This window comes from Molossus molossus, unplaced genomic scaffold, assembly GCF_014108415.1.
Source record: "Molossus molossus isolate mMolMol1 unplaced genomic scaffold, mMolMol1.p scaffold_m16_p_7, whole genome shotgun sequence".
NCBI classification, from domain to species: Eukaryota; Metazoa; Chordata; class Mammalia; order Chiroptera; family Molossidae; genus Molossus; species Molossus molossus.
The window spans coordinates 98101744-98123310 of record NW_023425401.1 but is presented as its reverse complement, the minus strand read 5'-3'; the positions used below and the strand labels follow the sequence as shown (position 1 = coordinate 98123310).

The following is a 21567-nucleotide window of genomic DNA, read 5'->3' as shown; positions in this document are numbered from 1 at the left end:
GACTCTCAGCAGTCTCTCCTATATATTAAGCTGAAAGAATTGGTGGCCAAAAAAGGAAAAATGGACTTTGAGATGATGTAGTTACTTGAACATAAATACAACTGAGCAAGATATAGAGAGGTGATTGTCAAATTCTTTTGCCTTAACTGTAATTATTATATGTTATATGAGAAATATGCGCAGATGATTAGAGAAATTTCACACTCATTTCTAAGGAACAAATAATTTTAGGAAAGAGATGGCTTGACTTTTTGAGACGTTTCTGAGTACACTAGTCTATTAAGAAGCATGGCTATAGTTTATTATCCACTCTGCCCCACAGAGTAACCCTAAATACCACAGAAATGTAATGTAGATGCAAAGATAGAAAACAAAATGAGAATTTCCAGACTATGTCTTTAATCTAGCATTTAGAACTATATCCCTAGGGGAAAACCACCACTGTGGAAAATTAAAACACTGGATTCCTGATAATGTTGATCGTTTTCTAGGTAAAATTTCAAAAGACTAATCATACATTTGTTTTATTTGTTTTATTTAAAATGTTTATTTTTTTACTAGTAAGGCTGAAACCAGGCAAAGTTTACAGAAAAAAAATGTCCATATATAAAGAAAGAAATAACAAAATATTTTTGGTCATAATTTAGAGACAAACTAATCTATAAAAAGGAGATAGTTTTCCCCAATTCATCTCTTCCCTAGGAGAGTACATTAACCACGGGCTCTCAGTTCCGTGATATCCTCAGTAGGCCTCGGATACGTCTGACAAGGGCTTGTATGAAACTATGGCGAGATCGAACTTTTGAATATAATCCTTCAATGTCCAGAAGTTTCTTTTGTAGTGATTCTCCGAAAGCGTTGATGGCATCAGCCTGAAGCTAGAGGTAAGACAGAGGACATTTCATTATTAAAACTGCAGTCTTGAATATTTCTTTTATTCTTTCTTCCAACTTAAAATACCTTTGAATCTCTGTAATGTTGGTCCTTTCTCATGTACCAAGTTAAAAAAAAAAATCACATTTTCCACCCTAGAATTTATTCAAACTGTTTCCCCCCTTTCTTTTCTTGTATAAATGTGTAACATTTAAAACCTCTTTAAATAACAACTATTGATGCTGCTGTTGACATGTGGACATATGCACAAAAACACTTCCTGAGCACCACACAAGAAGTTTTAAGAGTGAATATCTTTGGAGAAAGAAATAAAGGATACAGCAGGAAGAACTTTTACTTTATTGTGCAATTTAAAAAAGCCAACATGTGCATGCTTTTACTTTTAAGAATATATAATTGAGGGAAGGGAATCTGGTATCTACTTCAGACCTCAGATGTATTTTAGAGTGTCTATGTAGTTTCAGATGGATCCTTTTGGCATTACACTGAAAAGCTAAAATCAAATACAAATATTGTATTGAACTAACTGCCTTTGATTTTGCATTAAAATTAAACCACAGAGGTTATTTACTAATCCTGTATTTCTTCTAAATTTATAACAGACCAGCCCAATGAAACAGTCATTAATTCAACACAGTTTATTAAACATCTTCTGTAAGATCTGTGCTCTAGTTCATTCTGCACATGGCCTCACTTAACGTTAGCTTCCCTGAACAAACCATGCTAACATAACTGCTGTGACAAAGTCACCAGGATGACAGCACAGCATCTGTAACATCTGGCTAAGTGTGGGTCTGAACAATACTGTAACTGCGCCCCTCCTTCCGGGTCAAGGCCCAAACTTCAGCTTTAAGAAAGGCAGTGACCAAAAGGGTTCAGGGAAGAGCAGAGGAGTTATCAAATCACGGCCAAGAACATTTCTTTTAGTTGCCTAGGAGTAGATCTAGCTGTGATTCATTTCCCCTAATATCACACACCCTGACAACTGCTCTGTTCCTAAGACTCTGTATCTGTTTCATATAAGGTTCTCATTTTAATTGTTTTTGGAACGCTCCTCATTCAATTCCAACACCACTAACCAAAGGGCTACTAAGTACATAATACTGTACACAGTCACATGCCACGTAACGTATTTTGGTCAACGTCGTACTGCATGTGTGATGGTGATTCCGTAAGATTATAATGATGCTGAAAAATCCCTACCACCTAATGACTTGGTTGCCATCGTTAATAGAGCTAGGAGTGTTCACGGTGCATTATCTGCTTATAAGCAAATCTATGATGAAAAAAAGAAATAAACCAAAAACCACCGTGGATGTATTTGTGAAGAGAACAAGTCCTCAGGAAGAGCCTCGGGCAGGTCCTCAGGAGGTACTGCAGAAGAGGCACTGCCGCCACCGGAGAGGACGGCTCCGCGTGTTACTGCCCCTGGGGCAAGACAGCGATCCTGATGCCTGACCCTGTGTGGGTCTAGGCTGATGTGTGTGTTTGTGTCTTACTCTTTAACAAAAAGTTTGAAAATAAATAAAGAGAAAAAAGAGCTTAGTCTGGCCAGTGTGGCTCAGTGGTTGAGCGTCGACCCAGGCACCAAGAGGTCGCCAGTTCAATTCCTGGTCAGGGGGGCATGCAGGAGGCGGCCAATCAATGTTCTCTCTCATCAATGTTTCTCTCTCTCTCTCCCTCTCACTTCCTCACTCTCTAAAATAAATAAAGGAAAACAATACATATTAAAAAAAAAAAAACTTAAAGCTTATAGAATAAGGATATAAAAATAAATTTTTGTACAGCTATACAACGGGTTTGTGTTTTAAGCTAAGTGTTATTATAAAAGAGTCAAAAAGTTGTTTAAAAATTAAAAAGTTTATAAAGTAAAACCAGTACAATAAGCTAAGTTTAATTTATTACTGAAGAGAGAAAAAAAGTTAATAAATTTAGTGTATGCATAACCAATGGACACAGACAAGAATACTGGGGGGGGGGGCAAGGAGGAGGGTGTCAATGGGGGGAAAAGGAGAAATATCTGTAACAAAAATATATAAATTTTAAAAAATAAAATAAAAGGAGTGAACTTAGTGCGGCCTAAGTGGACAGTGTCTGTGAGTCTGCAGGATGTGCAGTGGTGTCCTAGACCCCCCCGGTACTCTCCACTCACTCACCCACCCAGAGCCACTCCCCGTCCTGCAAGCGCCCGTCACGGCAAGCACTCCGTATAGATGTACCACTTTTTATCTTTTATACTGTATTTTTACTGTACCTTTCCTGTGTTTAGATATGTTTAGATACACAAACAGCATTGGGTTGAAACTGCCCTCAGTATTCAGTACAGTAACATACGATCTGCACTGGTTTGTAGTCCAGCAGTAACAGGCCACACCACATAGCCTAAGAGTGTGGAAGGCTACACCGTCGAGGCTGTGTGAGTGCATGCTATGATGTTCACACAACCACAAACTCGCTTAATAACACGCTTCTAAACATGTATCCCCATCGTAAAGTGACACATGACCTATATAACATTATAGTCTACTATAGTTAAAGGTTTAATGGCTATGCACAATCTCGCCATTAAATTGTTTTCTGAAAAATTAAGTTGAGTGACGCTTTGTGCCTAAAAATTCTACAAAGTTAATAAAAAATTTTTTTTAAATTAGGAGTTTCCAGATCATAATGTCTATCAATTACTGAACTCTTAGTAGTTCCCAGGCACTACCCTAGGAGTCTCACGTGTGAAACCTCAGTTAATTCTGACAAAGCTCTGAGGTTGAACTATCATTGCCATTTTTCCGATGGGGAAATGGAGGCTCCGAAGGAAGTTGTTCCAATATCAACAGCTGTTAGGTGGTCATGCAGAAGTCAAATCAGGCCTTTGTACACATCCTGAAAATCATCATCTTACTAATACTAGACTTTCCTTCAGAAATAAAAAACGAGTATGAGAACAGAACCCTACCTGGTCTATGTCATGTTGGCTCACCATAGTCAGTCCACTTCTAAAATCCATATTGGCTTCAGAAGCAAAGGAATCTAGAGATGAAAGATACACACAAACCATCTCTGCAGTTTATGTCTACAACACAGGGGAGGAACCCGAGGACAATGAGCCACAGAGCATGGGAAACACGGGTCAAGACCGAGAACTCCGTTTCAGCTCTCAGCAAACGGAAGCCCCGGAAGCACTTCACTGGCCTGGGCCAGGGCTCTCGAGCTCGTCTTCTGTTTTTTCCACAGCAGTCACAGAGGCTCACCCCCGCAACCAGACCCGTGGCCTAGGCTGACCCACTTCCAATTTTCTGGACAATTATCTGTGACCAGAGAACACTGGAGCTGTCACCCCTTACTTGAAAGAAGTTGAGGAGCAGGTGAGGAGCAGCCTCTAAGGTGCTGTTATGCTCTGCACAATTTCCCATGGATAGAAATAAAATACAAAATAAAGGTGTCTAATACCTAAGTAGCTCTCGATTTTACTCTTAATAACCTAGACACATAAAAAATACATTAAAATGTGACTAGGTTTTCCAGGCACTAAAATCCAAAGGCATTTATGGATCGCGAATTTGCAGAATAAGGTTTACCTTGTAGCCTTCTGCTTTTGAACAAGGTCCTGGAGGCAAACAAGGAATCTTGGGAATCCGTGGGCGTGCAGTGTAACAAGTAGTACTCCAGATGGCGCCAGAGAATAAACAGGCAGGTCTCTATGATAACTACAGAGGAGAGCTCAGATAAAGGAAAACAATCTCAACTCGATTTTACAAACCCGTTTCTGAGGAGGAAGAAGGAGAGTGCACCACCTAGTGAGGTACCCACAGCCTCAGTCTTACAGCTAGGGGAGGGACTCCACAGAAGGTGTCTCCCCAGAGAGCAGCAGGGTGTGCTGAGGAGGAGGTGAGGACCGGGGGCGCTGCACCAGCAGTCTCCAATGTCCTTGTCTCCTGTCCAGACAGAAAGTGTCTGTATACAGTATCAGGATTACTAGCTGCTCTAAAAGAAAAAGAAAAAATTCGATTTGGAAATATAGCAGGCATTTACTGGGAAAAAAGGAACAATAATTATGTCCCTTTCCATGCGGTTTTTGTGGCCAAATAACTGAGAAAAAGTAAACAGTTCTACAATTTGCAGATTCTCTTACAGGCCACCATCCAGTGCCCCTGGGATTTCATGAAGGATACAAGAACAAAGGGACAGCAGTTTAGCTCGGTTGTTGATCAGCTTCACCAAACGCCGTCTGGCTAGAACATATTTCTGGGCAGTGGAGATTTTATCAACACCAGCAGGCATCACAGCTTGACACAACTAAGAAAAAGAAACAAATGCAGTATTAAGAATGACACAAACTGTAACAAAAATTAATGAAAATTTACTGTAAGAGGGTCGCCTGGGATAAGCACTGTGATAAACATTCAAATAAGTTTAAACATCCTGGCAGACAAGAGTCATCATCTAGTTAGGGAGCTAGTAAAAAAAAACACAAAAAAAACAAAGAAGCAGTCGAATTACAAATGAATATTCATTTGTTGCTTTTTGAATAAGTCCTGTCCCTGAGACAGACATTTCCAATCTGCTGATGGGCCGAGCAACCCTGAATTCCCCATCACTTCAGACAGAAGAAAAACTAGGTCTTTCCAGCAGCAGGTGTAACAAGGCCACAGCACAGCTGTAACAGCTGTCACAGATCTTCTGAAGAAAATGTGATTTTCTAGAGCATAAAAAACACAGTCACAAACATGAACCCTCCCCGTCACCTTTCTATGTGGCAGACCTATAAGCACACAGTCCAGTTAAAATTCAGACACTGGGTCTGGCAGAGGGCGTACTGAACGGGCTGGTGGAAGGTCCCGTAGTTGACTGTGATGCTATAGTCCCTCTTTCAAGTACTAGCATCACCTATAAGCTATGCATGAGGGGGAAAGGCCGCCAGATGTAAACCACACAATTTCAGGGACGACCTGAACCCAGTCAATGACTCCTGCCTCAATCTGGACTTGCTAGCTGTGGCTTTAGGTATTCAAAGTTCCAGTGCCTGGGTTTCCTCATCTGAGAAATGAGAGAAGCAACAACCTCTGCCTCGTATATTCAGGTAGAACTTGTAGCTCAGGGCCTGGCACATGAAACCACTCAATAAACATCCCCTATGATTATCAGAAGAGTGGCAAGAAGGAGTAGGCGTTGACTACTCTGAAGAGTGACATGGAGTTTTTTAGGAACGTTGGAGTGAACCAGGAATGGGAAAATAGCTCAACATCTGCCAGCCTGCCACAGGACACCAGGAAGCTGCAGCACTGGCCAAAAGATGCCTGATAGTTCAGCTGTGCCAACGGGAAAGAGGGCAAGCTACTTAGGGAGTAAGCCTAGCAACTCAGCATCTTTAGCCGCAGTAAATGCCAGGGAACGATTCTGGGTCATTGACAGCAGGCAGTCACGTTTGATGCACCATCCCCTTGTCTGAAAATTTTACTAAACAGGTACTGAAGATACTGAAGGCACAGAGACATCTTACCTAAGGAATCGTATCTACTGAATAAGCACCTGTAATAGAAGCCTAAGTTCTCAGCACAGATTTTAGAGTATAAATTACCTATTCAAAGGCCGGCTGCCATTCTCCCGATGGCAGGTGGTTTTCTTGGACAGGTGCAACTTCATTGTCTCTCATTCAAGAGTCTCTATGCTTACAAGGCATGGTGCCAAGGTGAGGGACTCTTCTTCAAGCCATACAGAGGAATCATTTTAATTCCTCCGTCTCACTGCATACATCATCTTTACTCACAAGTCTGACACCAGTACCCTGGTCCCTATTAGTAAAGTCAATGGCTTCACAGCCCATTATAAGATTCATACCTCTTTTATCTCATCTGGTGGAAGTTGCTCTACATTCTGTAGCTTGTTGACACTCCGTCGATGACTGTCATAATAGCTGAAGAAATCATTAGCGCTCTGTTTCAGCAGGTAGACAATAATACCCAAACCAGGCAGGCGCCAATATGGAACTACTGGAGCTTGGGTATCTATCAGAGTTGATGATAAAAAAAAAATAATGTTCCACTTATAAGCATTTTATATGAATTTCAAATGACCTGTTTTAAAACAAGAGATGCCCAGGAATTTAAGGGCATGTAAACTATTATTAAAACCAACCCAAGACTACTCTTAAATACCAATGTCAGTTCAAAGGAGTGGTTAGGAGCTACTGTAAGCACAAAACCAGGGATGAACATAAGGCTGAAGACCTTAAGGGAAATAAGGAAATTTGACTACTGGACAGAGAGAGAGCTGACCCTGTATTGGATAAAGATGTCTTTCAGAACTATGTTAGTTATAAACTTTTACACTCACCCCACCCCACACAAGCCATATACACAAGTTTGGGGTTTCCTGACCCCAGATGAGTAACTCTTGCCTCACCCTACTGCTCTAGTTATATGGGTTCATCCCCAGTCTTCGTCTTCCTGGTAGCTGAATTCCCAGCTCAAAGTCACTCTTCCAAAGAGAGAAGGAAATCATCAACTAAAATATTCAAAAACTATCGTTGGATTTAAACTTTAATGAGTCTTTTACCATAGTAACTCCATTTGGGTAGCAAAACAAAACGATCTGCCTTTGACTTGAGTGCCTTGTGAAGAAGGTACAAGGAACGCTGAGACGTCAGAAAAGCTGCCCGCAGAGGGACGAGCTAGAGACCAGCAACACTGCTTTTCTACAGACAGCCTGTGTGGGGCACACAGAGCACTTTTCTCTATGACTGAGGGATTTCTTAAGAAACACTTTAGTAATTTCAAGTTCAGTTTGGAGATCACCTTTGTTAATGGCCCTCACTGCCATGAACACTGAAGGCGATCTGCACTTCCTTCGCTGCTACCTCCCCCCTTAACTTTCTCCTGAGCCAGATCTCTTAGGTCTTCATGCAGAGGGGAGAGAGAACAGTCCCTGGCCGGTAGATGCTGCCACCAACCAGGATATCCCAGACTCGTCTGATTTTAGGTTTCCCGTTCCAGTCTTCAGTGAAGATGTGACAGTCCTCACGATACGGGCCATCTATACAGAGCCTCCTCCTGGGGAAATTATGTATCCTGGTCCCCAGATAACTTTTGTGTAGTTTCTCCCCCGATAGAAAGGTCCCCACAAAGATGGTCTAGTGTTGAGATTACTCCACTGCATTTCAGTTCTCACACACTAATATGATCAAATCTAGAAAATATTAGTGTTCAGAGGCTATCAGACGTAGACATCAGATGAGGATGACTTATAAGAAATCTGGCTACAGGAAAGACCACGAGGCCTAGGCACGAGAGTTGCTAGCTAGAGGAAAGGGGCCCTGATCATAATAGTAAATATACTGAACAACAACAGCAGCAGCAGCAATAGTGGAAATGACAATAGCCAACATTTAGGTAGTGCTAGGCACTATTCTAAAGCACTTTACAGCTAGTAACACATACAACCCTTACAATAACTCATGGAGCGGAGCTTGTTGTTACTGCCATTTCACAGATAAAGAAGCCGAGGCATGAAGAGAGTAAGTGATTTTTCTGAAGCCATACTAATAGTCACTTGTAGAACTGGGACGCAAATCTAGGCGTAAACTGCCTCCCTATAACTCAGAGTTCTCGAACCTACCACACACCTACCCACTCCCGTGTCTAGAATTGGCAGAGGAAAACATGCTTTTAACTCTTTAAAAAGCCTGAGGGAGAACAAAGATCAATTTATAAGGCTTCATAGAGCTCATCTTTAAGTATTAAAGATCAAAGAATGATAACAGTTTGTGAAAGATTAGCTCAAAATCAGAAGAAACTAAACGAAGTTTTAATAGTTACTACCGATAAGTTATTAGCATATGATTAATGTTTTTGAAGAATAAATGACAAAATTAAGATTCGATTTGAAAATCTTATGTTCAGGTTACATTTGTTTTTGAAAGCGTTAGATTTAAGGGGACGAGAAGGACTGCTCTCTTGATGCGGAGTCAGAGGTCTCCATCAAGACCTACAAGAACAATACAGAGATTCATCTTTATTCACAAACTGCCAGATACAGAGGGGAAGGATGAGGTGCAAAGTCACTGCTGGGTGACATGCAAACCACAGTTGTAAATGTGGGGTTGAGAGTAGGACTGCCAATCATTCCAAAGTGAAGACAATCTTTCCCCTTTGCTGAACCACCCATGAGCACATGCCGGGATCAGCATCTCCCCAAGGTGGGACTCTTCCCAGGGTGGCACCTTTATATTCTAGTGATCTTCTTAGAAGCAAACTTTTTGAATGTACAAGAAAGCGTCTATGTCCATACCACCCTGAATGCTCCCACTCTTGTCTGAATACAGAAGAAAGCTAGAACTATGCAGAATTAATTTGCTTAATTAAGCCAAAGGCATTGTTTTATATGTACAATCTAAATGATTTAATACTCATTCATCCCACAGAATATGGCTATAAAGCTTTATAGCTACATCTTCAATTTCTTTAAGACATACTCTTACCTAAATAAGACTACTCTCCAAATGAATGACTGAATGAAAGGTATCTTTAAGTAAAAGTATCTTATTAGATATTAAGGACTTCTGCTTCCAGGTGTGACAAACTGAAATCAGAGCAGAGAACAGGTAAAAAATCCTAGACATAATATAAAAACAGCTACCTTACGGTACCAGAGTGAACAGGAGCAGAGACACTGGTAGGGAGTGCAGTATGCAATTTAAAATTGCCCAACATACGAACAACTAAGAAAATGGAAAACCTTCTCAAGAAACAAGAAAACCGATCAAGTCTAATCACAGATGAACCAGATGTTTGAAATCAGTGAATGAGGGTTTCAAAGTGGCTATTCTGACTATCCTACCCAAGAGAAAACAAAACAGGCTCACAAACAATAAAAACCATAGGGTACCTCAGTAGAAAAAATATAAATGATACAAAAAAAGAACCATTTCTGAAATTAAAAAAAAAATCACTGGATATACTTAACAGCCAAATGGAGCTGACTAAGGAAAGAATAAGTGAACTTGAAGATAGATCGATCAAAAATATTTAAAGAAAAGAACAAAGAGAAAAAAAAAAGTTTAAAAAATGAACAGAGCCCTGGCCGGTTTGGCTCAGCGGTTAGAGCATCCACCTGCGGTCCGGAGAGACCCGGGTTCGGTTCCTACTAAGGGCATGTACCTCGGTTGCAGTTTGTCCCCGGCTCTGGTTGGTCGTGCGGGTGGCAGCCACTCGATGTGTCCCTTTCACATCGATGTTTCCCTCTCTGTCTCTTCCTCTCTCTCCCTCCCACTCTGTCTGTACAAAAAATGGAAAAATGTCCTCGGATGAGGATTAAAAAAAAAAAAAAAAATGAACAGAGCCTCAGGGACCGATTATATAGTATCAAAAAGTCTGATACATGTTTGGAGAGAATGGGGCTGCTCTATTTTCATATTTTAATCCAGCTAGCTTACTCTCCAAGCCTAGATCCTTCCTTTGGATTCTCAAGTACTATTCCAAGACTCTTCTAGATTTATTCTCAGAAAATATAGAATCCCTCTATTCTCTTGAGCTCCCCAGCCTATCCATAGGTCTGACAACAGTATGTCCTCACCACTCCTTCTTAGGAAAGTTTTAATTTTTTTCTCATTGTTACTACTCACAAAGAAAAAAACACCACCTCTTACCAAAGCCCGTCAGAGTTTGTCATAATCATAACAACGTAATTCCTCAAATACAGAGAGGAAGAACGAGGCTCACCTTGCCGGGCTCCCTCTCTATTCACGGTTTCTGATAGGCACGGGGTGAAGAGGCACACAGCATGCTGAAAGGTCGGGGAACTCTGCAACATGAGTGACTGGCAGTATTCCATGACATTGGCACAAATCTAATGGAAGAATAGCAGTAACAAAAATATTAGCTCCCAAATGACCTAATATCATGGAAATCCACATTTGAAGGACACAATTATGTTTAAACTGTAAAATTACAACAAAGTTATAAATCAATTAGTAAAATTACCCAGTTACTTTTATCAAATATTTCTAAAAATATTTTACAGAACAGGTACACGTTCTCACTCCTCTTACCTGTTGCATAGCCAGTTCGATCTCATCTTTCCTGCTCACTCTGTCTCCCTCCACATTATCATCTTGAAATTTAAACTGACGGAGTCTGTCAGAGCCACCAAAGCGACTTAGTAGTCCGAGGCACTGGCGCTAAAAAAGAAAAAATATTTTGTTCATATCTAGTTAAATGTTTAAAATTAGTTAGCAACCTCTCTTTCTTGAGGGATATTAGAAACAAAAAACTCAGTGGAGACTGGATTCACTTCAAAGTGTCTGATTTCTTATTCCAACGGAGTCAACTAAAGTCAGCGCTATTAAAGTCAACTTTTTGCAAATGTATACACTTGGCAGTCAACTCATTAAATACCAATTTTTTAGCAGTGAGTGAATCCCAACTATAATCTAAGTGTTTGCCAAAGAATTCTCTGTATCACAGCAAATAATTGCTTGGTAGATGCTCATTAAATAAACACAAGTTGATAACCAATGAGAAGCAAACTGCTATGGCAAACAGAAGACAGTCTGTAACAGTTAGCACATCCATGCTAATTGTCTACTAGAGCTCAAATACAAAGGCTGCTACTCCCATGGCCACTTCTTGGGACTTCATAAAGGGGTTGGGAATTCACAGCTGTCCCTTGGCTGACAGAACACAAATGCCATCTGTTTGAAATATTGGTACATTTTATCTGAGAATACAATTTTTCCTAAGGTTTCAAAGGGAAAGGATGGGCTTTTCAAAACTTGCAGTAAATCCAGTGGTCAGAACATGGGTGTGGAATCAGAGGCGTGGGTTCCAATAGCAGGTGCATAACTTTTTGCTATGTGAACTTGAACAAGTTACTTAACTTCCTCAAGCCTCTATGGTCATATTTCTAGGGTGGTAATAGTAATTCCTACCTTCTAAGATTGTTGCCAGGATTACCTGAGTCATGGAATTGTATTTAAAGTGCTTAGTATAGTGTTCTGCATATAGTAAGTAGACAATAAAAACATGTATTTTAAAAACTGGTATTATACACACACCTCCATACACTTATATACATATATGTAAAATATATACGTTATTTGAACTAATAAATTTGGAGAAGGCAAAAACATATTAAGGAGACTATATATAAACTTATTTTGTCAAAATAGTTATATCTCTTTTTAAAACTTGTAACTAACTGGCCGTTTGCTAGTCTTACAGATAAAACAGATGCACTAAAACCTTTTCATAGGCCACCTTATAAGTGATTCGTCAAAAATATTTTTTTCTCCCTATCAATGATAAAAGTTAAAAGACTGGGGGGGAAAAAAAGCCCAGAGTATTTGGGTTTTGTTGGTGAGAATGCAACCCTTTTGAAGAATAGCTCAAAATGCACCATATGGGTTTTGCTGGTGAGAATGCAACCCTTTTTAAGAATAGCTCAAAATGCACTATGTGTAAACCCTTAGACAGTGATACCAGCTATGTTATTTAATCTACAGTTTAAAATTCGGGGCACAAAAATGCTGATGGCAGCATTTACTTCTGGAAACTTGAAAAGCAGTTCATGACAAGAGGATTGGTTAAGAAAATTACTGCATCAAAAACAATGGAATGTATGCTCTGGTCAGTGTGGCTCAGTGATTAGAGTGTTGACCCACACACCAAAGGGTCACATGTTCAATCCCTGGCCCCGGCTGGGGCATCTGTGGGAGGTGACCAAGACACACTGATGTTTCTCTCTCCCCATCTCTCTGCCTTCCACTCTCTGTAAAAAATCAACAGTAAGATATCCTCTGGTAAATGTTAACAAAAAACAAAAAAACAATGGAATATAAATTCTAGTACATGAATATAATTATTCTGCAGTCAATAAAAAGTGAAGATGATCAAAGCAAGCCAGGAGGCTCCCAGAAATACTGTGATAAAATATCTAATTGACAAGCTATCAATTATGTGTGAACATACTGACAGGAGATTATACAACTGAAGAAGAGTTTGTGAATAAATTAGAAATAGATACATAAAAACCAAGCAAATATAAAAAGAAAATGATTTACTCTAGGGAAAACAATGTTACATAGAAAAGTAACATATCATCCATGACAATTACACAGTAATAATAATGTAACACTAAACACTGATCTAATTAAAATTATGATATAATTATATTGAGTTTGGGGGTGGGGTGGGGTATAAGAAATGTACATATTTTATGACTGAAGAAAAGGAGTAAAAAGATCTAGGCTCTCAACCTCCTCGATGGGAATTCAACAGATGATTCCTAAACTTGGATAATCAAGTAGTAGCAATATAAGCATATTATTTAGAGATAACAAAGAATCATTATAATCATTGAAAGGGTTTGCTCAAATTCAGGGACAGATTGGGGAGGGTGAGTGAAGGGACTGTGTATTTTGTTAAAAGTCTTAAGCTGCTCTTTAAAGAAATACGAATCAGTTACCTGGAATCTTCCAATATGTCCCTGTAGCTCCATTAGAGATCCTTCATTTACATCCACATCCAGTTCACTTAATATACCTAGAAAATTTGGAATGCCTTTAAATGTGGTTTTATAATCAAGAAAATAAAAACAATAAAGAGCTAGGAAGAGCAGTTCCAGTGTTTTATATATTTTATGTGCATAAACAGACACAGTCTCTGACAAGAGGGAGTTTGGAGAAATATAGCAAAGATTCATATGCAGTCTAAATCTAGACTCAATTCGTGATTTTAAAAGGCACTTTTTCAAGTTTTGAAAAAATCTACTTTTTATATCTATAGCCATAAAAGCTAAAATTTTTCTAAATTCAGCAGTAAATTACTTACTTATGAAAGAGTTTAGAACATAAAACACTAAGAATAAAATGCATATCTTTTATCTTTTACCTTTTCTGGGTATTGTATCACTGGATTTGTCCTTTCCCCTTAGGCAAAGTAGTTTTGCACATAAGCAAAAGTTTTCATTCCACTTCTGAGTATGGATCCATTTAAAATTCCTAAATCAAGCTGATCAATTTCTTATAATACCACAAACTCCCTTTATTTTTATCCAGGCCTGCAAGCAAACCCACAGTTCATTCTCCCCCTCTGGTTAATGACTATAGCCATGCTGAGGACCCACCTGAACTTGTCCTAACTACCAGAACTTTCTATGCATTTTCACAACCTCTTGAATTCATTTCTTATGTCCAAGCCTCTGCTCCATAGCATATAACCTAGAATCTTAGCCTTTGCTCCTTATGACAAGCTGCTCTTATTGTAGATTTCTCAGCCCATGACCTCATGTGATCTGGCACGTGCTGGCTTGTTCTAGCTCACCTGAGCCGCATTACTACTCCACTAGGCCCCATCCCTGCCCACCTCCTCCTCACAGTCTGCTCCCAGAATTGCTCTATTTGCTAGCATACTAAAATCTACCCTGCCTCAGAGGATTTTCCCTCACTAAATGAAATATGTCAGGTCCCTTGTATTCCGAAACAAGGCAAAAACCTGGATCATAGCAGATCCTTGAAATAGTTTCTTCTGCATTTGCTGCTTGTAATTCTTATGCCCTCCTTTCCCATCTTAACCCCTTGAAAGCTGGATTTTGAAGCTAACACTATCGTGGAACTTTGGCTTTTTCCTCTGTCCTCAAACTCTCTGCCACATGTATTGCTATTCCCCATGCGTTCTTTTTCTTTTTTTTCTTTTACCCTTGCACATCAACTATGCCTCTACTTAGAGAGACCACCAATTCTCAGTTTCTATGAGACCCTCTGTTAAATGCCACCTGACTGCTCTGCGTACCATATGTATCACTCTCAACTCCAAAATCCTTTCCAGAATATCTGTGGGTCATAGAAAAACTAACCCATTGATAAGTATGTGAGGAGGTATGACATATCCAGTACTGGGCTAGGCATTATGGGGAAACAAAGTTCTAAGTGGACTTATAAGTTCATGGGAACATTTAAGATAAAAAGAATGATATTATAGAATAATACAAAACAATATGTAAGCAAGACCTAAAGTAGGGTTGATAGGAGTAAAAATTGTTTTAAAAATTTGGGAGGGTATCTGACATTACCTTTTTTATTTATTTATTTATTTTTTATCCTCACCTGAGGACATTTTTCCATTTTTTTGTTCAGATAGAGTGGGAGGGAGAGAGAGGAAGAGACAGAGAGAGAGAGAAACATCGACGTGAAAGAAACACATTGAGTGGCTGCCTCCCACACAACCCAACCAGGGCCGGGGACAAACTGCAACCGAGGTATGAGCCCCTTAGCAGGAACCGAACCTGGGTCTCTCTGGACCGCAGGCTGATGCTCTAACCGCTGAGCCAAACTGGCCAGGGCTGGCATTACCTTTTTTAAAAAAATTTAAGTATACCAAGCACTAACAGAAACTGATCAAGCCTACCAGCTCAAATCTATAAAAATGCACACACACACACACACATACACACACACATAACACGAATATACACAGGTTATTAAATACCATACTGTTTGAATTTTTTAAAAGACTGGAAACAAAACAAAACAAAAAAAAAAAACGGGAAAAAAACTAAAAAGACTGGAAACAGTTACCATGTCATAGGGGTCTGGTTAAGTATCTCACAACTGCAACACTATATATAGCTAATTAAAAAGAATGAGGTAGGAGCTATATGTGCTGATGAGAAAATATCTTCAAGAAACAATGGAAAAAAATGTTGCAGAGCAGTGTGTGTAGAATAATTTCACTTGTGGACAGAGAAAATTTTACACACTTGCACAGTTCTTTTTAAACAGTAGGAATTGCTGGTCAGGGTTCCTTTATTCCCTTTTTTTTGTTCAGATTTATCATGAGCATGTTAAAATAAATTGTGCTTGCCCTGGATGGTTTGGCTTAGCAGTTAGAGCGTTGGCCTGTAGACCAATGAGTTGAGGATTCGATTCCGGTCAAGGGCATGTACCTTGGTTGTGGTTCATCCCCACCCTGATCAGGTCGTGTGGGAGGCAACCAGTCAATGTGGCTCTATCACATTGATGTTTCTCTCTGTCTCTCTCTTTCTCTCCCTCCCTCCCACTCTATCTGATGATAAATAGAAAAATATCCTTGGGTGAGGAATAAAAATAAAATAAAATAAATTGTGCTTTTCTGAACAGAATCTTAATACACTGACATGGTCAAATGATGCTATTAGCAAAATAGGGAATTAGGTGTTTCAAAAAATAAATGAAAGGAGACTACATCAATAAAACCACCTTGCCAGAGGTTTGATAAAAGGTAAGTAAGTTCCCTTTAAACCTAATTTAGGGCTTCTCGGTTAAGAAGGTAAAATGAAGTAGCACCATAATAATGTCCCTCCTATCATCAACCTACAAAATGAACAAAATTTACCGAAAAAGTAAAGGGGCCAATTTATGCCATAAACACCAAAGAGTGATGGCTAAAATGAAAAAAGAAGAAAGAAAAGAGGAAAGAGGAAAGGAAAGGAGAGAGAGGAGGGGGGGAGGGGAGAAGAGGGGAGGATGGAAGAGAGAAAGAAAGGAAATTCTGGTGGAGTAAGTTGCATGGTTCAGCTGACGGCCCTTATCCCACCCCTCAGCAGTACAGAGGAAAGAAGAGAAACCAATAACCTCTTGTAAATTCTCATGGAGACTCATTTTAGAGTAATTAGGTAAAGTCCTGCAGAAATCAAGGGGAAAACCATTAGGAGAACCACTCTACGACACTATGGGACCTCAGCAGAAGCCAGGGTAGCCTGACTTGGTATCAGTCGAATGAGTTCGGAAAATGAGCATAATAAGCCCACAGGACTGAGACACACCCAGCTGGGTGGAGTAGAGGCTAGTAGCTCACACTCCAAGTGCCTCCATAGGTACCATACTCTGCCCTGCTAAACACTCTCCGCTCAGGCAAAGAGCCCCAGAGAGGAAAAAATATTAGGGGTGCTGGGGTGGAGTCAGGGGTTGGTCTCAGACTACTCCCATATAAAAATGGGGATAGTACTGCCTAATAGGTAAGGGCACAGGCTCAGAAGCCATACTGCCGGGGACACTATTATTACCAGTATTATCTACGTGCCTTTGGACAGGTTAACCTCTCTGTGCCTCAGAGTCCTCGCTGCAAAATGTGGATAATAATAGCTGTATGTCATAAGATGGTTGTGAGAATTAAATAAATTAACATGTTAAGTGTGTAAAATAGTATTTGGAACACAAATGTTTAACAAATATGATCTATTATCATTACTATTACAAGTTCTGAGGAAAAGAAAATTATAATCAGTCCTGCTATCATTCAAGAATAAAGGCAACCTTTAGCCATTCATGAACATTAGAGAATTCAGTGACTATAATGTACCTCTTCTCGGGGGAGAGGATCTCAGTACAAATTAAAAATACCAAGAAATATATCAAAAGAACAAATTCAGGAATGGTGAAACCATGGGAGGAAAAAGAATTGGTGTTTTTTTCAGTGACCTCCTGTAAATATACCAGTACAACTAAATAGCTAAAGGTATTATGGTTTCAGGACTGTATGTAAATATATAAAACCTGGCAAAGTATAAATAATATAAACAAACAAACATAATCTGAAGGTGGAAGAGGAAGGTAAAAGACCTCATCATTTCATCTTTCACATCAGGAGTTAACCAACTATCTAAAATTTACACTCAATAAAGAAATTAACATATTTTAAATGACCAAAATATCTTTTTTTTTTTTAATTCTCACCCAAGGACATTTTTCCATTTTTTGTTCAGATAGGGTGGGAGAAAGAGAGAGAAAGAAACATTGACGTGAAAGAGACACATCAAGTGGTTGCCACCCGCACAACCAAACCAGGGCCGGGGACAAACTGCAACCGAGGTATGTGCCCTTAGCGGGAACCAAACCCAGGTCTCTCTGGACTGCAGGCCAACGCTCTAACCGCTGAGCCAAACCGACCAGGGCATAAATGACCAAAATATCTTAATAAATAATCTTTTTTTCTTCTTAATCATTTTTAAGAATTAGTATCTCCTGTACTTTTGCAGTAAAGAAACATTTGTCTGGAATTCAACAAAGTCTTCAGTTTCTCTTCATTTAGTTTTTTATCTGTTGAGTTTATGTAAAATTAAATATTTTCTCAAATTGCATGTAAAAGGTAATCCCATTCTTATAAATTACCTCTGTATGTCTGTTTTCTCTGTCTCATGTACATATATAAGCACTGGTCAAATAGAAAAATGTTTGAAAAGCTACTTACCAAATGTTAAACTTTTGGTAATTTCTAGATAGTAAGATTTTGAGTGTTAATTATTTTCTTGGACTCTGAACTTTTTATATAAGCAGATATCACTTTTATAAATGTAAACTTAGTACTTCTAAAAAGGCATTGAATTCTGTTAGTACCAATTTCAAATTAGTAACATACAGCTGCAAAGTAACACAAGCCTCATTCTATAAGTGCGCATGTCAGTCTGCAAAGAATTATGAAAAGTCCACTCCACACAACGCACCAGGCAGAGCTGCTTTACTGATGATCCCCGTGAGCAGGGCCAGCTCCTGCAGAGAGCCGGCACTGACGTCCTGGCAGCGCAGGACTGCCTGGATGGTATCGGAATGCGAGATGAGAAACTGCAACACCTAGGCCGGGAAAGAGAACATTATACATTTATGACTCATCTTTCTTATAACACTGAAGGAGTTCAATGTGAAGAAGAATGTGAGACAAGCAATTGTCTTCTGCACTTACACAGTTTATTTCTTCAAGAAGTGAACATTTACCTAAAATCCATAAGAAAGTTAAGGGATTTCTTCAAAGTTTAAAAACTAACATATTTAGAGACTACTGTAGAAGAGTATAACTTAAAACTAGTGTATGAAAACTATTGTTTGACCCCTATTTTACTTCATTTCTGTCCTAGTGGAAACTGAATATGAATTTAACGAATGGGGATTAAAATGAATTACTGCCAGTGCTCTATGGAAGTCTGACTAGTGTGACACGGGGACGATCACATAAAAACTGTTAACTCTCCTTCGGGCAGGGTGAAATGAATGAGATAAAACCCTGCCTTTCCAGCTCTGCCCTCCCACCTGCCGTTTACAGTGTGCACCATCAGAGAGGCCTCTAATTCTTTTCACATACAAGTCTCCTCAACTTGATCATGAATGCCTTCGCAGAACTGATTCCAAGCAAGCCGAACCTCTGAATCGCTCAGGAGCTGTGGCCCCTTTAATTTTTTCAATTCAGATTCCTGGTCTTAGACCATAATCACTTTGGGGATTCTGCTATAGACAGTAAAAGACTGGTATCAGAGAACCAATGTCTTATGCCACAATGGCCAACCTACTAAAAAAAAATTTTAATAGAGTAGAAGACAAAGGAAGTTTCTGAGTTTTAAAGAACTGACTCAAAGGCCAGGTATGAAAGGGGCAGAATGTCACCTAGACTAATTCGGTATAAAATAAGGTGCCATCTTAGAAACGGCAGTATTCTATATTGGCAAGATAAGCCTGAACTGATGGCAGAAAATGCAGACAAAATTACCATGAATTATTAGGACACAGTTCTAGAGGGTATCATAGTAATAGAGCAATATCATAAGACTACAGATTCATAATGATAAACCTAATCAATCAGTGAAAGGCTAAATTATATATTGTATTACTAGTTTAAAAAAACAAAGTAATATATGCATGCTTTTAGCAATGAAAATACAACTAATTTCTGGTGCTCAAAAAAATTTTTTGAGTTTCAAAATTCACTTACTTATATTACTTCATTCTCTAGATATCACAACTAAATGTGGCACATCATCTATCTTTTGTATTTTCTTCAAGGCCTAACAGTGTATAGCCTCCTCTCAGTAAATAGTGCTTAAATTAAACTTTAGAAGGCAGCTCATTCCTATCACAATAACAGCTTCCTTTTACTAAAGAACAAATTTAGATCTCTTGCTTTCCATCTCACTCTTCTATTAAGTAGCTGTGGTGTTTCATTCAACAAAAGTGTAAAAACAGGCCAATGAAGTTCAGGTCCAGTACAGGGGCCTATTTGCGATACCCAGGTGTGCCACCAACAGGATGATTACAGTAAACTCATTCACGCTTTCTATACCTAGGGTTTCTGCACTTGTAACATGAGGACCTGGCACCAGCCAATCTCTCTGCTAAGGCTCCTCTTACCTGTCCTGCTGCCTGCAAGTGTTGGGCCATGCTAGACGTGAGGATGACCTGGCACAAGCGGAGAGCTGGAAGGAGGATCTGACGGTACCGGTCCACTGGAGTCGGAATGAACACTGGGGGTTCCCTCATGCCAAACACGCTTCATTCATTTGCACCAAACAAGGAGAGAGCAATAGTGCAAGAGTTAAGGTACACTCCAATGTCCCTGACCGTCTGTCTCCATGCCAAACCACCACAGGTGGCTGATTAGGATATGAAGCTACTGATGGGTACTCTGCAACCCATAGAGACAGCAAAACCAAAGGAATCATTTGAATTCTGAAAAATCTTAGTAAGAAAATCTGCATAATTTGAAAAGACAATAACTGCAATTTCCTAAACATATTTATTCTACTCTAAATGTTCCCTTGGGCTATAGAGACTATGAGTAAGAAACTGATAAAGACAAGTCCTTCCCCAAATTTCTCTCTCCTGTACCCAAAGCCAAAAATTAATCTACATTGTAGTCCATTGCATTTAAAAACACAGCAAGATTTAAAAGTTAAAATGCAGTTATAAAAATCACTTGACTTTTAAGATGAAGTCTCAGAACACTGTATTAATAAAACTATTACTTAATGTAAATGTTTACATTTAAAGTTTTAGAGTAGCCCTGGCCAGGTTGGCTCAGAGGTTAGAGAGTCAGCCCGCGGACCAATGAGTTGCGGGTTCGATTCTGGTCAAGGGCATGTACCTCGGCTGTGGTTCATCCCTGGCCGTGGTCGGGTCGTGCACGAGACAACCAGTTGATGTGTCTGTCCCATCGATGTTTCTCTCTGTCTCTCCCTCCCCCCCACTCTATCTAATGATAAATAGAAAAATATCCTCGGGTGAGGAATAAAAAAGAAGAAATAAATAAAGTTTTAGACTAAAGAAAGTGGTTGTCTGCTGAAGAGAAGGGACTAGACGCAGAACATGAAAACTAAGGGAAATGAATACGAGAACGGCTTTGCACAAAGTGCCATGATCTGAGAGAAGCAATTAACTGAACCATCTTCACGTAAGGAGAAAACAATACCTCTCATGCTTAAAACTTTAAAAAGCAATATTTTTTAAAATTCTGGAGGTAAAATAGTTACATAATTAATACCGAAAAACTCAAATATTCAATTTGACAATAGCTCTTCAAAGAAAATTAGAAAAACTGGCCTAAGTGTCACCGCCGCTGGGAGGGCAGGCTATTGCCTAACAATGTTGCAGCCATGTAGACAAAAAAGGAAAAATAAAATCCGCATTCAAACTAAACTGGGAAATTTGCTAAGAAGTTTGAAACTTAAAATAACTCGACCTGATGCTTTCAAATTAGCAGGCAGCCGGTAAAAATGAGAAAAATATAAACTGCTATTCCAGTCACCAGGATTAGGACATCAGAACAAACTGTAAGTTCACTGACACTTTAAAAGACCATTAGAACTAAAAGCATGTATTTCTACTGGACAAAACAAAGTGGGGAAGAAAAACATTTACTAGCAAAATGCTCTCATCTCCCTCTTACA

General features: G+C 39.3%; 1 protein-coding gene across 2 annotated transcripts in view; it reads right to left on the bottom strand.

Annotated features, from left to right (window-relative positions):
• Nucleotides 1-539: 539 nt before the first annotated feature.
• The window catches only part of NUP205 (nucleoporin 205), a 74725-nt gene continuing 53697 nt past the window's right edge, over nucleotides 540-21567 (bottom strand). For both annotated transcript variants that reach the window (XM_036246575.1, XM_036246576.1), the window contains 10 exons: nucleotides 20033-20171; nucleotides 18361-18487; nucleotides 13348-13424; nucleotides 10934-11062; nucleotides 10605-10731; nucleotides 6727-6893; nucleotides 5061-5184; nucleotides 4467-4595; nucleotides 3845-3918; nucleotides 540-878 (listed from right to left, as the gene is read on the bottom strand). In XM_036246575.1, the coding sequence (XP_036102468.1) occupies nucleotides 726-878; nucleotides 3845-3918; nucleotides 4467-4595; nucleotides 5061-5184; nucleotides 6727-6893; nucleotides 10605-10731; nucleotides 10934-11062; nucleotides 13348-13424; nucleotides 18361-18487; nucleotides 20033-20171 (1246 nt within the window). In that variant the 3' untranslated portion in view covers nucleotides 540-725. The remainder of the gene's footprint in view (nucleotides 879-3844; nucleotides 3919-4466; nucleotides 4596-5060; nucleotides 5185-6726; nucleotides 6894-10604; nucleotides 10732-10933; nucleotides 11063-13347; nucleotides 13425-18360; nucleotides 18488-20032; nucleotides 20172-21567) is intronic.